General features: G+C 29.9%; 1 protein-coding gene across 2 annotated transcripts in view; it reads left to right on the top strand.

Annotated features, from left to right (window-relative positions):
- Positions 1 to 18,389, top strand: part of LOC126915223 (serine-rich adhesin for platelets) — a 133,164-nt gene that overhangs the window by 94,523 nt on the left and 20,252 nt on the right. For both annotated transcript variants that reach the window (XM_050719682.1, XM_050719684.1), the window contains exon 9: positions 16,723 to 16,771. In XM_050719682.1, the coding sequence (XP_050575639.1) occupies positions 16,723 to 16,771 (49 nt within the window). The remainder of the gene's footprint in view (positions 1 to 16,722; positions 16,772 to 18,389) is intronic.

The raw sequence follows: 18,389 nt of genomic DNA, 5'->3' as shown, positions 1-18,389 counted from the left end.
TCTTACCAATTAAACACATAGATAAAGTTGTAATGGTCGGTAAGTAGTATCCGGTTGTTGGTAAAGATGATACCTACGACATTTTGATAATGTTTCTTAAGCGATGGAACAGCTATTCTTTCTATGTTATCGACGCTAACTTAAGTTCATTTTTATTGATATTTGTTAACATGCAGTTGATTTTCTTCTCTGCATTTTTTATCTCATGTTGTGGCGACTCTAATTTTAGTATCATTTTTAATATTATCGATTTACCATGGAATAGTACATATTACAATCACCTACAATGCTACAACATTAATAGTGTAAGAAATTTGAACTATATATAATTATGAAATAATGAATGAGATATAGGATACGATACGGTTGTATACACAGGTGTGGAAACTCCGGTGGAGAGAGCTCTTAATGTCGGGAATTGTGTTTTACAAATCGGCCGCCATAGAGTGCTACAATCGAGAAGTTAGAATTTTGTATTTAGCGCCATCCTTTGGTGAAAGCATTGAAGGTAAAAAATATAAATTAAACCACTAAGCTTACTCAATGACTGAACTAAATTGCTTTTCACAATTCTTTACCATTAATTTAAGGTAAATATATATATACAGAAAACTGTACATTAAATGAATTAATTATGAACTATTATTAAATATGTATTATTTTCAACGAAAAAATTTAACAAAATCACAACTTCCAAATCAAATATGCATACATATATTTAATATTTTTATATTTGATGTGTATATTGGAAAGTAAATTTGTTTTTAATTTTCTTAAATTCGTTAAAAAATTGTGTAACTATTAGCTTTATCTGTAATACATGTAAATAATGTCACTCCCAAAGTATACATGATTAAAACATTTCAATATTATTAAACTTTTTATTGTAAAAATGTATATGTAAGACAGAAGTTGGTATCTATTATCATTATCGCTTTTTCTTTCCACGCCCCCTGTTAATAGATCCACCGTGAGACGAGTACGTGGCCGCATTAAGGAGAGAAGAAGACAGAGAAGAAAGGTTCTGACTACTTTTACACGATGGCGTTACACAACAAATCCTAACTTTTCAATTGAAGCGCCGTATCGGGGACAAATTAAGAAACATTTTCCGGACTGTATATATGGTCGTGGCTGGGGCTAAGTCTTATAGGCATAAGGCGGATCAGGAAATGTTTCTCAATTTGTTCGCAGTAAAATGCTTCGATCGATTTGTGAAGCTTTGTCGTACAGCGCGATCTCGTGTCTTCAACCTGTAGCACGACCGTGCACAACATTTTCTGTATCACTATACAGAATACATAGTTACTTTAAATATATTCTGAAAAATTATGAAAAGTACTTTACTTCAATTTCATTTATATTCTTTACCTTCAGTGAACACAGTTATTTCTTTCACCGAAGAATGGCGTTAAATATAAAAATTTATACGTTATGGCTAGTTGCCGATTTGCAAAGCGCATCTTAAGATCATGATCACGACATTAAGGCTGAATACACACAAGCGACATTTTACGGCGGAATCTCGCTATGACCATATAGCTGTCTTTATTGTTCTCAATAAGAAAACAAAGAAAGAAATATGGTCACAGCGAGATCGTATGGTAAAATGTCGCTCGAGTGCATGTAAGCGTCTCCGTTACCCCCATTACGGAAGTTGTCAGACCTATATGCTGTATGTACATATACGATCATGAGAGTATGTATTGTATATATATGAAAAATGTTACAGTTATATATTGTCTATGCTTATATTTAGGAAACATACGTAGAGAATGTGTTTTTATCGAAACTCTATGATGACTTCAAATATAGAATCGAAGATTGTACGATTTGTTAAGGTGTATTCTTGGAGCTTCGTCAAATATGCGTCGTGGAAAGGGTGGAAAAATTTGCTACCAGTGATATATAAGTTTACGAATAGTCTTGAAAAACATTGTCGGGTAATATAAGACACATGTTCTTCGCTCTCCATTCTTATTTCCGCAACTTTTTATTCCTCTCATTTTCATTCTTCTCTTCTTTACTTTTCTTCTTCGTGTTCTTATTTTTATTTACAAAAATTGAATGCCCAAAGCTTTTCGAAAATCCTTTTTATTTACTCGAATCGTTTTCTATTTTTAACCGCGAAGTATATACCTAAAATTTATTTATTTTCATTTACTTGTTTACTTTAACTTCCTGTAACTTGAAAGTTACATTATTTAGTACATTAGTTACAATAGTATATAATAGTAATAATAATACAATAGTATTTATATATATAAATCTGTGCTTTTAAATATTATTTCGTCTATTTATTATTGTCATATTTTCTTTTATTATTACTATATTATCACGTCATTAACAATTATTGAAACCTATCGCCTCCACCGCCTCTTTATTTATACGTATAAGTAGGTTATCAAAGTTATAACTAAACTGTAGACTTTTATGCAAATTTAGAATTTTATAAACACAACTAAAGAAACAAAATTTAGATAGAAATTTGTTTTAACTATTATAAATTACACCGAATTCTTTACTTTGTGTATTTTATGTATATATTATAGATATGTAATTCGCGCGCCTTTAAATTTTATACAAATGAATAAAAATCCGCAAACTAGTTATAATAAATGTAACATTGCTATATAAATCGATATAAACCGTGTTCCTAGAGGTTATACAAGATACATTATTCCCACTATTCCATTAGTCTCTTAATAGCGGGGCATTCAGAAAGGTTTTATAATGACAAATATCGCTTAGAATAGATCGAATAGATCTTCATTCTTTACGTGCAAAACAATTTGGCTAGAAGAAATGAAATAATTTTAAGATTGTAAAAATGCAGTAAATATAAATAAATTCCAAGATGTTCGTAACAAAACAACATAACGTGTAAAGATGAATGTTAATTGTACTTATACAAGATTTACTCCAGCAGATAGAACATATACAGCGATTTAATAGTAATCAACCATATTTTTTATGAGCAAAGAAAAATCTGCTTATATAGATGATCTAATTACACCTCTGAAGAACACGTGAAATATTTAGGGAAATTATATATGTATCTGCTACACATACACGCGTGTTGAAATTCGAATAAGTTCTTTGTTTTGTATCACTTTCTCTTATTCACGTTGCATTTATGGCACATGCCCCTACGCTTATCTGAAACCTTATCGCTCGTGTATCCATAGTTGAACGACAACTACACACGATAAAGAGTGTTTACAGTCTACGCCATGAACGTAGTTAAATATATACCATACATATGTATGTCATAATCCCAATATGAATAGACTTTCGGGTACAGTTACTCATAAATTCTTACAAATCACGCGAACCATCAAAAGTATTATAAAATTACGAAAGGGGTTAAAAATTTAAATAAAATGTAGGCGCTCGCAAAACGACATCTACGTACAATATACTTTAATACTTCGAAAGACACGCTCTATTGATAAAGTAGTGTAGGAAAAAATATACAGAAAAATCGATTTACTATAGACTCTCAACGCAGATAATTTCGTAGGTCATATTTTGAATCGATTTGACTATCAAGCGATTAAAAAAAAAATTTGTTTGCCTCAAGCGTTATCTATTACTCATCGTGTACCGAAGCTGTATAATTTGCATGATAAGGTCTGTTTTTACCGTGTCCTTTTTAGATGTACCGATGTTCATGAAGTATAAAGTATAAACGAATAGAAACGCTTCGTAATCTGCATGCAAGAAGTTTATGTAGACATCAATTTCACTTGTTCACATTCAATCACACTTGTAAAACAGCCTTTGCGCGAGCTACTATAATCGTTGTTTTGCCGCGAAATTTTAATATTCATTATGTAACTCACGAATATTAGGAAATTTTGATTTGTCAAATATTTATTGCTATGTATTTTCAGAAAATTGTTGCCCTCTCAGTTTTTCATTTTTATTGCGTTTTTTAAACTGATACTCTGATATTTTGATACTTGTATAATTTTTATAATATTTACAAGTTTTGATCAAGTTTTTCACAGAAAATGACGAGCTTGTTTTTATTATTTTACTTAAGAATATGAGTAGGATGTTTTATGGTTTTAGAATGTATGTATCTATGTTTCGTAGAAACATTTTGGTTCTTGGTTTCGGAATCATTTTGATTGAGTAGGCTAATGGTTGTTATACATATCGAAACTGTGTTTAATTTTATATTATTGTATATTCGATTATTTTTTATATAAAGTATCAACAACTACATAAGGGAGATTCATAATATGTACAAACATTTCTTTTTTCCCCTCAAAAAGATATCCATTTTACACTTTCAAAAACATAATGTATTTAACGAGATCGAAATTTTCAGAAATATGATATATTCTTGCGTTCTGTATAACATATAATGAAAAACGACTTCCATAGTAAAGAGAAATAATTCTCCTGCAAAGATTTACTGATAAATATCACGATTAATCATACTTAGAATTTGTTGCCTTTTAACAATGAAGATATTTTTAGCTTTCCAATTAAATTCGATACTCGATTATATTATTTATCGCTTCACATATTGATTTTGTTAGCCCTAACTGACCAACCTTGCTATACTCTACGATTAAAATTTGGGTCATCAATCAATCATATACATTATACATATATTATATACATCAAATTAGTCTTATAAGTCTTACTCTATTAGCCATAATCCATATACGTAAATATTATTGCAAGTTCTTTAGAGTGACAAAAGACGCACACGGATCAGTGACAGAATAATCAACGTAAATGAAGATTCACGCGGCGCACGTGACTTTCCCTGGGAAAGAAACAGAAAGTCCGTGAAATTGCATCGGTTGAGTGTCGCGCGCGCATACGAGCCGATGCGCCGTAAATTTCCGACACAACGTGTCGCGGACTCCGCCGCGCCGGCTTGAAAGCCGATCCAGTTTGCAACGAGCGACCGCGCTGGTGTTGTCCGCGATACTAAAATCCTCGCCCCCTCCCCCCCGACTTTGTACAATCTCATCACAAGCAGATTTGAATCAGCCTAAACTGTCCACGAGGAACATTTTCGTGTTACTTTCGAGTAACGATATTTTACATATATTGTATTACTTTCGTTATATGTACAATGTACGTCCTGAAATGTTCAACCGATTAAGTTCAGTTCTCGAGGAGACGACGAAGAAACTAAATAGTCGTTTTGTTAATCAATGAACAAAAGACAATTCTTGTATTCGACGATGTGACGATGAACAGTAACAGTGATTTAGGTCAGTGTAGTTCAAGGTGAAATTGATTGTGAGTCTAGCCAAGTGTGAGAACCAGTTTTCCCGAGTTTCCTCTCATACGTTACGTTGAAACTTGGTAGATAGGTCGATAGTTGGTGGCCTGTAATTCGACACGTAACATTCGCTACCACCACCGGAAACTTGACAAAACATAAATGACTTTGAACTTTGAGGTTGGATCTCCGTCAAACACTTCGTCTCGTAATTCTAACCTTACTACGATCTTCAAATTTTTTCGTATATCAATGTTACCCTTGTTTCAACGAGTAAAACGGTTTCTAAGCTTTCTAACGAAGAGTAATTTCAGCGTAATATTGAAATGATAAATCATATACGTATATTAATAGCTTAACTTTCATATAGCTTTTGAAATTTTCTTCAAATTCGAAGAATTTTTGGTTGAGTTGGATATGAGTCCAATAGACAGGGTTAAAATTATTTGGAACAGCTTGTTTCGTATCGTCGAATAGAGTGCAGAGGAAAGTTTACGATTTGCGAAAGAAGGAGCGAATAAATTGCCCCTTCGAGCTGATAAGACGTCGTACGTCGTCAGAGTGACAGCATGCAACGATGCGCTAGGTCAGTGTTGGTATTGAATTCGTGCAGGATCAAAGACCGTTGGGAATGTTTCCTTCTAGATAGAAACATTACCACGAACGCTGTTGCGGGCCTCGTTACCGATCGACAGCCACGCCACGACAATGACGAACACTTGTTGCTAAAGGCTAGAGACGTGTGTCGAACGAATACCTGCTCCCGTTCTTCTCTGACGTTGTTTCCTATTAGAATTATTGCACTCGTGGGGGTAGCACACAGTCTGCTATTCCACTCGTGAAGTAATGAAACTTTCCTCGGATACTGTCATTCCCGAATGAATAGAGTGAATTAAGGTTTTCTTATTGATAGGGAATTTCGTTCGATATATGTACGGTTCGATTATATATGTAGATTTGACTAAATTTAAATTTTATGGTTACTCTTGTAGGTATTGGATAATCATTAGTCACATACATACGTACATCCAAATTTTGTTTAATGAAAAATATTCCTAATCGAGAACTTCTGAATGAATTTAGATTTTTTATTGTGAACATGAAATCATGTTATAATTCAAAATTTTGTTAATGATCCTATAAATTCCTGATAAGGATGGTAATTTATAGTTAGATAACTTAATTTTTTTTTCATATGTTTTTTGAAAATTATACGTGTCAAAAATTTCCTTAATATTGTAACAGTTTGACATTTTATAAATTTGTTTCTTGCAGAAGTTTAATATTTAGAAGAACTTTAATACCTATGATATTGATGTAAATTTTGAGTGACGCTCTCTATACGTTTTATATTCACTTAACACGGTGACGTACATAATGGTTCTCTCTAGTCCTGATAATTAATCAGCGTACATTTATCTTTATGTGACTGACCATGTTTACTGTGATCGGTTTTGTAAATATTTTCATCAGGCAAATATGTTTGGATTATTGTTTGAAGATGCGAGCATTGTCAAACAATTTTCACATCTCTCTGGTAGATAGCTGACGATTCTCGCAATAAATTCCCCTATTATAAGAATATCGGTCATCATCCAAAACGCTCGTTAGGATAATATACTGATGCTGCGAAAATTCACGTGACCAATGTTTACCACACAAACTATATTTTCATTTTCGTACAATTCTGTACGTTTATTTTCAAATTTAATCATCTTTCCGTTTTTGGATCTTTATGATAATACGTAATAATTTTTCGTGTTCATGTGTGCTAAGACCACGTTTCTTAACTTTGCCAATTTATCTGTGAAATCATAATCTTTTTTAAAACGAATATAATTCTTCGTATCGTTTATCCAAAACTAAATAATTTTTAATTATAAGCTGTATTAATATTTTTAGTGGCGAATTCATTAAGATTGGAAAATAATCATTTCCTTTTCCCAAACACAGAATCAAGGGACCAAAAATCAAATAATTATTTGGCAAACCAGAAAAATAGGTTGACTTCAAATAAATAAAGTAAAAGTACTAAAAAAGGGAATAGCGAATTATGTATCGTAGAATCAGAACGATGTATGCGTGATCTAAAATGTCACGTTCATAGACATTGATTCTCGTGACATTTACACTATTTTATACGGCTTTAAGTATTACTTACATTAACGAAATTTTTGCGTAGCTGTGCCATTTAAATCCAGTCTTTTCACAAGTTGTATGTCCGTTCAACTATATTTGACAATGAAAGAAAACCAAACTACAACAATGTACGAACAAGCTTGACGATGGTTAACATCGATAGTCTTTATTTATTAATTGCTTGAATTTGTTTAATTTTCTCGTAGCAAAATAAATGTATTTAAAATGCATTATATACATACATATATATATGTGTGTATGTATGTAGGTATATCACGGAAATAATTTATAATAAATTTATTTACTTATTTAATTTTAGAAACTTAAAAAAATAAACATAAATTTTAGAAATAGAAATTTAGATATTTAAACGAATTCAATTATTACTAAAAAATGAATATTCGTAGCAAGTAGAGTTTGTTTTAATGGATAAGTATAGCGATATTTACGTTTAGAAATAAATGCTTCATAGTAAATTTAAAATCGTGTGAATAGACGGTCCACGCTATTTCTAATAATTTATAGCTATTTGATCGATTGGTGGTTAGTATGTTTCATGGTCGATCGTGGTTGAATGCACGCCAGAAACAAGAGGTACCTTGTATTTTTAGAATCGTTTCATTTGCGCCTTTTCAAGCTCAAAGTCAACGAAGATCTAGCGTGATATAATAGTGTCAAATCAACAGTTGTGTAGAACAAATTCCTACTAATAAATAAAATTCGATATTCTCCTTTTCTTCCGAATTTAAAATATTTCGTCATTTTTTCTTTGAGAGGTGTAATCATTAGTATGTTAATCATGAAATTAACTTAGAATTATTTTTACCTTTCAAAAAATTTTATTTCGAGATTTTAGATTATTAATAAGATTTTCTTACAATTTATTAAATTAGTTCATTTGAGAAGAATTATAAGATTTTGAAAAGTTCTGACATTTTGCTTTTTCCCGATATTTACTTTGCTTAAACACTCTTAATAAAGAGTTAAAAATTGAAGAGTTGAAAGAAAATTTGAACAAGTATTATAGTTCACCGATAATCAAGTGTTAATTCTGATAACGCCGAACTTTTTAAGCAAGTTTCATAAAAATCACAATGTAAATAAAATTCACAATGAATTTTAATACATTAACGAAATGGAAAAATTGATCATTTCCGCTAATAATAATAAATTTACCGTTAAATATTAATTTTAAAAAGAATAAAGAAGATACACTAAACTCCTGTGTTATATTTTGATATACTTTTTGATACTTGGTGGATAATTCATTCGCATATTTCTAAATATATATAAATGTAAACAAAATGAATTCTGGTTCTAGTAAAATTCAACATAAAAAAAGTTACACCGATCTAACATAACCATTGGATCCTATGAAATCAAACACAATCGAGAAGTTTGGTATTTATACTATCATAACATTACAGTACTCTTGGTATTACAACATGGTTCGAACTGTTCTACAAAGCCTTGGCATGTCTTCAGGAACTCTCTTTGTGGCGCTAATGACACAGAAAAAATAGACAGTATTTATATCGATCGATTTCCGAGCTGTTTCGTAGTACATACATATTTGCGAATTATTCGATAGAAACGCAATAACCATAAGAAGAATTTATTTAAAAACGATCATTCATTTTATTCATTTTATTATGCATTTCTAAAGAGATACTGGAAGTTACGCATACTATCATATACTGTAATTTCAAATTTTATTAACTTATCGTAACAAACGATTCATTTACCCATAATTACTAGTCCTTAGATCGCAGATAGAAATAAATAAATTTTAATCAATCGGGCAGTTAAGACGGAGAAATGGCACAAGTGACAAAGTACTTAATTTAGCAAACCTGCATAGGTATAAATTCACGAATAAAGTTAATTTTCAATAAAAGTACGATAGAAAAATCTGTGTGCTTCGAAATATTAAATTATACATTAACAATATATTGTTCAATTGTAGCAAAAAACAATAACCGCAAGAAAATTAAAACGAGATTTCTTTCTATACTTCACGTTTGAATAACTCTGAATATTTTTCTCAAATTTGATTTAATATGAAGTGTCAGAATATAAATCTCTCTCTTAATTAAATTAAATTGATATAAATTTGGTTGTTTACAAATGATACGTACTGCTTTTCATTTTTACGTAATTAGACCGCACACATGCATACTTATAAAAACAACTGTTATATACTTGTAGAAAATTTAGAGATTCAAAACTGCAGGAAATGTACAATATATTCAGAAATACATATATAAAATATTCGAGTATATTTATAATATTTAATTTAATATGTTTGCTTCCGTTTTAAAATTGTGCTAATAAAAATATGAATTTGTATAAACGTCTACGATCCAGTTATAACAAATTTTTATATTCGTGATGAAACCTTCTAGATAAATATAAATTTCAGATATTTATATTTATATCTATCTCGTATCATTTTGAGGAAAGAATGTATCTGTACTTCATTTATATCGTACAACAACCGTGAATTATATGTATTTATTTCCTCTTCTAAGAAAAGAAAATCCTGACTTTTAATTTTCTTAATCACACGTTAGTCTGAATTTTGAATTCTCCCTCAAAGCGGAAGAACTGTTATATTCGTCGATATTTTGAAAACTCACCGTGTTTCGCAGTAGAAATTCCATTGGTGAAATAAGCACGTTGATCGTGATCGTTGGCGCCTACCTCGTCCTATCGTGCGTTCGTTTATTGTGCTTGTTATATACGTGTATTTTGTTCGGCAATCTACTCTACGGTATCACTATTCTTGGCACGGATCGAATGAGTCTGTCTCGTCTGTCTCATCTGTATATGTATGTTGGTTAAAAAGAAGATAAAAGAAAGAGTTACGCCCATGGAAAGAAAAGAAGGCACCTAGTGATTGGTGATTCACGGAAAACACCGGTTTCTCTCATGATTATCGCTTGTCAGTCGTTGTCGGTATTTTTGTATGAATTCTTTTGAGTTTTTCTGCAGCGGTGTACACAAGTTTCCAGCTAGATATTATATATTTTTTACTTTATATTTCAAATATAATCGCGATATTTAGAAGAATATTAACTAATATTGTGTAATAAGGGCATGGCAACGGAAAGAGAACGTTAAAAGAAATATGTAAACGATGTTGTAATATAGTTATATAAAACTAGTTGAAATTCTTTAAAATATGGCTTTTAACGTATAAAGTGACAAATCTGTTTGATCAGAAACTTTTGTCTGCTACTAGATGCTGGCTTGTACTCATCTGCGTGTTAACTATTTCATTCCTTGTTTTTAGCGTAAGCTTCTTAGATTTATAGTTCAACAAATTTTTTATGTTTTCTTCGATTTTATTTATAATGTATAGCATATTGGAAAAACACATTATTGCGTGTTTGGAATATATCTGCGTGCCGATAAATATTGGCATTGGTATTGCGTAGAGTAGCGTTGCATGGATATTCATAATGGAAGACATAGACCAGATTCTACCTTTTCTCGACGGAAATAGAGATATTGTTAAAAACTTGGAATTAACTTAGGTGCTGGGAATTATTTATAGACATATTTTGTATATATTACAAGTACAGTATATATTATGTTTCTTAAAGATTTTATTGGAAAATTTATTTAAAATTCTACCTAAGAACTACTTTTGTCTTTACAATACGTGTATATAGAATTTAAGTTATAGATATCATACGTGCTTCTATGCAAACATTATGGTGTTATAGTCGTTTTTTTTCTATTTTCTTTTCATAAATAAGAGACATATGTGTATTAGAACAACCAATAATTAATCAAAAGTATAACATATTAATATTACATAATGTTTTCTTCGTCACTGCTAAATGCCACTAAACGGAGACGTTTCTTTTCTGGTTTCATATAAATATCCTCATCTTTTGAGCTTTGTTAATTCATGTATGATTTCATCATGATGATGTGTTAACTGTAAAAACATCATCGACTTTTTGTCAGGAAATTTTCGACTTGTTGCTTCTCTTTAGCGAAAAAGCTTTTGAGAGCAAAGGATTGATATTCCATGAATTAATAATAAATCGAAAATTTCAATATTTCAAACTTTCGTAAGCAAATCGCAGACAATGCACACGCTTCCTCGAGTGAGAAGCATCGAATGCACGTAAAAATTCTCATTACGTGCCCTTTTGTATTGGCATTTCCCCTGTTCTCTAACCATGTTACAGCAAAATTGTGTTGTAGGAATTCTCAAACTGTGTTACAGCGAACTGTGTTACTCCGACAACATATTAAAGAATTAGTGATATCACACTCGTATACCAGAAACTAGCCTATTGTTCAAATAACATTCTTATTATCACTCATTAGAGGCTGTTATAAATGAGAAAAATATATATGTATTATTCACGGGTAAGGAATTGAGCAGATATGGTCATTTTAATAAATAATTATAAATAGGCTTGAACGAAGTATCACATAGCCACTTTTAAGTAATATTTACTTCTAATATCTTTTAACTGAAATTGAAAGAACAATTGAAAGAACTCTAAGGAATAACGTATTGAAATAAAATATGCTTACCATTATTTCTCTTCAAACAATTAGATAAAAACAATAATATGCTTAAAAAAATGTAATGAAATCTTATTTGTATATCGTTAAGATTTAAAAGTTGCTTAATATTTCTCCGAATATAATATTGTGGGACAAGTCAATAATTGTATTATTTAGTTGCTCATTTTTGAAATGTTCCTTATATTTCTTACTTTTATCCATCTACAATTTTGCATATCTAATGTATCGTTACAGAATTTTTCCAAGAAACTTGTACTTATTTGCTACTCGTAACGTTATACATATACGCGAAACGATAACGTAGCATAAAACCTGAAGAATCAACGAGAAAATTAGAAAGTCTTCGCCGATTTTCACGAACTCTCGACGATGATACCGGCAGATACTTGACAAACTAATCTCTGTAAACTTGCTGCAATTTACTTGAACTGTGGAAGAAACGTGGTCGTCTAGAATCTAGAATCTAGAATTTAGAAGAATGTCTCGTACGGTTCCGTAAACGTTTTATTTTGCTCGTAGGAAAGGTATTACGCGATCTTCTGATACATTTCTATCGCAATGAATTCTCTCGAAGAGAAGTAAACGTGAACGATTGACTGTGAGAATTTTCAATTGAAAAATAAATTTCCATGTATGCCTATCTATGTAAACTATATATTTCAGCTAAATTAATAACAAATACACAATTTAAAAACATTTTATATCTATTTAAGCTATTTGACGTTTTCATACTTAATTAATAATTAAGGTAGTTAGATTGGTACGTATGTAGTTACCTTTTTTAATTTTCTTTGAAATGTGAATGAAAAATAATCTACATTCTTTGGACTCTTTGTAGGGATTTTTAACTTGGACTTGACTAATTATTAGTTATTCAAAAGTTAATATATTCTGGAGCCGATAAATCATAGCATGATTCACTATAATCTATTTAGATTAAAAAATGAAGCTTATTAGAGAAGTTTATTAGACAGAAGCTAATAAAGATATTATTTAAATCCAATTAATATTATTTATATCTAAGTTCCTAGAAAAAGTGGCTATATTTATTTCTTTTAATAAAATATCGCTTGAAGCCGTAAGAAAACATCTTCATTTTTATCGAAGTTCCTCATAAAAGGAGATTTTCCTGCTTCTTTCTCCTTTACCTTTTTGTAAGTTATAAATTCTATCTTCAATCAGTGAGCAAAAATATACATATTCTAGTGGAAAGTCTATAAATAGAAGGCTTGACAACGATACAACATGCATTCGAATACACCACATACATAGTATCCTATCAACGATATGACGAGTGACAATCTTTAATTAAATAAGAATAGCGATATGTAAATTATTGATCTTGCAGAACTAAATACGCAAATTTTATGAATCGTGCTAATTTCTACGATGCTTCACGATATCCATTATGTGTGTGCTAATATCTATAACATACACAGTATATATAACATGTAGTATCTATAATATATAACATTCTACGAAAACAAAAAAGAAAAAAAGAAAAAATACTTTTGATAAAACAGCATCAAAGCATATTTGTACCAAAAACTGAATAGTTTAGAGGATATTTTAATTTCAATATTAATTCAACATTTACTTTCTCAAAGTTAGTGTTCAAAAATAGTATTGTTTAACTGAAAAAATTTAGTTGAAAGTAATTAATGGTATGCTTTCCTTAAATGTTGAAGCCCTACTTATTTATTTGTAATCGAATTTTTTATAACATTAAAATTTTCGCGAAGTTAAGAGAAGCATGTACGATTCAATATGTTTTAATCAAACCTCCTCCTGTGAGCTAGAATTCCAAAGAGGATACGCTTTGTCGATTCACTTGGTATCGGGCACAGATCATGTCATAGAAGGAATCATTTTTCTTACTGTATTGTTGTGTTTAACTCATTCGTATTCAATGCTAGTAGACATGGGCGTTCAATGCCAATGTGGCATTAGTAATCTGTGATACTCTGATACTCGAATCAGTCGTCCATTCCTCGGAAGACATACTCGTACAGTGCACCGAAGAAAGTTGTGTCATCGAAATCTTCTTACGATATTTCCATTTGTTATCCGTGTTGCTATTTCGACGGTCCATGGCGGATTGTAGGCTTATTTTTCTAAATTTGTCAATAATTGTGAGATTATCGATTTAAAATACAGCAAAGAAACTTTTCTGCTGAATAAATTATTGAATAATTGGGAGATATCACACAAAACACAACAGGAAAAAAGATGTTACAACGATATAATTTTTATCTCGTATAAACGAGAGACTTCAGCGTTTGATGAAATTCTTATAATATTTCTATAACTTTGTTCACAGAGCATCGAGTTCCCAATACTCTCATGTAGTACTTTATCGACCAAAAATTTTAAGCTACGTACTAAACGAGAATGTTTTGTTTTTATGAACGAATATAAAATTTGCTATCATTTTAAATTATAATCCATTTAAATAATTCATTTAGGAAGCTGTTACTTCTTAAAACGTGTTTACTATAGTTTCAGAATTATTGGTGATTTGTAGTACAAAAAAAATATTGATATAATTTTCTTTTGTCCTTTTTACAGGGAAAGAATATTTTTGTTTATTTAAAGGAAACTTTATTTCTGCTGGTCATCGTAGGATATTTTTTCACGACAAGATTTCTCAATTTAATACCGATTGATATATCATTCTCATATAAAAGTTTAAAAAATGATCGTTCACACGAAGATTTGTTGAAGATTCGTGTCTTCTTATATTTCCAAAGAATCAAATAACATTTGATAAAGTGTATGAATGTCTCTTTTTCTGCCAAATAAAGCCGAAAAATTGATTTGATTTTCCGTAAAAGCGAAGGATGTGTAATCAGCAGTTCCTGTGAGGAAGAAATTGATAAAATGTGTTTTATATGTTGTCTCTTGATCTCGATGTTCAATTATTTTCCGATAAGAAAGATCATAATGCGCTAGCATACATACGTATACGTATCTATCTATAATATATCGTAGAAGATCTGTTCGAATACCGACCTCGAGAATTCTCGAGGATTCTTGAAAATATACACGCTCGAATAATCATGAAAGTTAACAGGCAAAGTTTGTAAATGTTTTCGTGAAATAAAATCTTTTCATAGAAGAAAATAATAAATATATATATATTAAGAACTAAAGTATCTATATCTATCAAATACATTGAAAAACATACATTGAATGTATTGGTAGTTGGTAGTTTATGATGTCATGAAATTATCTCTTAAAAAACAATAAATGTTAAAAATAAATAGAAATAGAATAATATAAGCTTACCTTTTAAATGAAATAATCCGAATATAATCGTGCATGGATTGTGATCCTGTGAGAGTGAGAGTCGAGTAAAATCTTTGTGTAAAAATGGTGTTTCGTCGGCAAACCAGCGAACCGACCGGAACTGTCACCAAGAGTCCCAGCATAGCTCATAGTACCAGCTCGTCTGGCATTTTATCGAATTGGTACACGAAAATTACGACGAACGTAAAGAAGAGGCAACCGTTCAGTCCAAAATCTTTGTTGAAGAAGGCGTTGGTACTTATTGTTTCATTTTTTTAACTATATATCTTCCTATATATCTGAGGACATATCTTACAAACAATTTTGCTTCAAATAAAAGTGAAAGAGATATTTGTAATAAATAGACTGCGGATTTTTATGGAAATTTGTAACTTTATTTTAATTCAGCGAGTTCTAATCGAGAAATCGATATACTTTTTATTATTTTATTAAAAAAGCATCAAATTCAGAAATTTTTCTTTACTGCGTAAAAAGAAATAAGAATATATTTTTTCAATATAATTCAGTTAGCTTTCGATAAAGTTATTTATATATATATATACGGAAAAAAGGAAATACATATTTCGATCGTTTAAAAAATTGTTGACTCTGAAAAGACCCAAAGTCCATCCTAACCTGTTTGATAAATTTTGAACATTAAATGCCAAAAACATTCTATTTAAAAAATTTTTCATTGTTTAATAAAACAATTGGGGAAAAATCACTTAACTGCATTATTACACATTTTACACTTTTAAATTTCCCGTAAGTGCACAGAGATTCGCAGTCTATTAGTAAAACTGTAAAACGTAGTTGGGATTTATTCCTTACGATTTTATATAAATTTATTATGTAGGGCACATTATAAAGTGTGTGGTTGTACTATTATAAAATGAAAGTATGGGTGTTCTATTTCAATATGAAATAGGTACTTAAATGAAGTTAATCTCTGGAAATTTTCAATGAAATAATATTTCTACTGAAAAGCGGGATAATATTAATTTCTATCTCTTGAAAAGTGGTCGCTACAAAAAAGCAAAAGCAGCTCTGTATGCGTACACTTAATGCAGTCGTATATGTATTATATATAGATTTAATTTAGTCGCAGTATACGTATGTTGATGGAAGGAATTTCGATTCTAAAGTTACACCTACGTTTTGTGGCACGTGTAGTTTTCGTACTGTTCAAAGTGACTAGAATTATCTATATAGATTATAAATGATTTATTAAAACATAAAATATTAAAAAACGACGTAAGAGCACCTCTTTTTATTTATTTCACAATTATCCATGTTGGTAATGTTTTAATAAAATCATTCTGGCTGCTGTATAGAAATAAAAGAAACAGAAAAATATCCGATGAAAAATATTCTACTGTAATATTCTAAGATGAAATGAAAAATACAATTGACGATAAAAACGATAGATATTACAATATAACATTTATGACGAACCAATAATATTCATTTGTATTCTCAATTTTCAGCTGCCCGTTGTAGATCCTTTTCTGGAGAAAGTTTCGCTCTCTGATCTCGGTGAGTACCGTTCTATTAATTATTTATTTGTACATTTATACATTTTGCATTGCGCTTCGATTAGTCTCCTGGGAGTCGGGATTCAAGGTTCTACCGATTATTGATATTTTATATAAATAATGTAGTATATGGATTTTAAACGAATAAAATATTCTAAAAGCATTAAAATTAGAAATAGTAAAATAATGTGTCAGAATGATAGAAAAATATTCCGATAAGTTGTTCAAAAAATGATTAAAAGATTCCATTTTACTTATAGTTTATTAATAGGCTAGAGATTTTCATGCATTTATACCAAGTGCAAATATACAAAAATGAATAAGGGTGAGCACACATAAATGTGGAAATGCATATGTGTATAAAGCATCAAAAGTGAAATATATCTCACATTTATAACAGTTTCGATTCTTTATCACTGCCTGTAATTTGCATAAATATCCATAGTCTACTTAGTAATAAATCGACCCGACTTGTTAGAAATACTATAGCATTATTTCTACATATGTATTATAATATTTATATACCTATACTATATATATATATAGGATTCAAAATATTTTGTTAATTAAAACACGAAATTATATTATTTTTTTCTGTTGTCTAAATCCCCAGGAGACTTATTATAAGTAATTACTAGTTATTCGTATAGACATATGCAGATGATTAAACAATTTATATATGTACATTTTTACATAAAACGATGTCACAATGTTTAAAATTTACAATGAAATTATCATAATCATATATAATTGGAAATTAATAACAATGAATAATATATATATATATATACATGAAAATTAGTTTGATAGTTTTTATTAAATGAAGTATATAATACATACACTGATTATATATACTCGAATGTAGGTATGTTATACATTGATTTAGCTTTTCACGTAGCTTCTTGTTTAACTGTTTGTTGAAAAATTGCATTGAATGTTTTCAATGAAAGGTCACAAACTCCTTGTGACGATATCCTAATGCTAATAAATTAAAAGTATTTTTGCCCTTTTTTCCGAATCTTTTTCTCTCTGTACACATTAGTATTATTACAATCCATCTCGTTTTACTGGTCCCACAACCGAGTACGGTCAGGTGATACAATACTTTCGTGAGAGCTTTCGAAGGAAAAGAGGGGAAAGCTGGTAAATCGATGGAGCAGGTAACATATTTATAAATAAGCGGTAGTTCGTAAATAAGATGCGCAGGATGGATTTGAATGAATTATTAAATCTCGTAGAATTCTAATGGAATTTCTTTATTATCCGTACATTGAATAATAAATAAAATACGATATTTTTATATTATCTTAATTTTTAATAATTTTAACAAGATATTGACGATGTTTTTAATTTTTAGTAATATAAAATATAGAAATATTTTTAATAGCACGATTTGTAATTTATTACGTTTCTAAATATGCTTCTGTTTGGGTCATAATATTTGCATGACGTAAATTTTCCTACATTTAATATTTCACAATAAAATAAAATAAAATATAATTATTGCAATTGTAAGTGTTTATAAATATAGGACTTTATAACTAGATTTTTACGTGCAAGGATACGTAAAATATCTAAAGTATCGTAGAACACTTTTTATAATATTTAATAAGTAAGAC

Source organism: Bombus affinis, chromosome 4 (genome assembly GCF_024516045.1).
Source record: "Bombus affinis isolate iyBomAffi1 chromosome 4, iyBomAffi1.2, whole genome shotgun sequence".
Classification (NCBI taxonomy): Eukaryota; Metazoa; Arthropoda; class Insecta; order Hymenoptera; family Apidae; genus Bombus; species Bombus affinis.
Note: the sequence above shows the minus strand (reverse complement) of the source record. Positions and strands in the feature narration are given on the sequence as shown.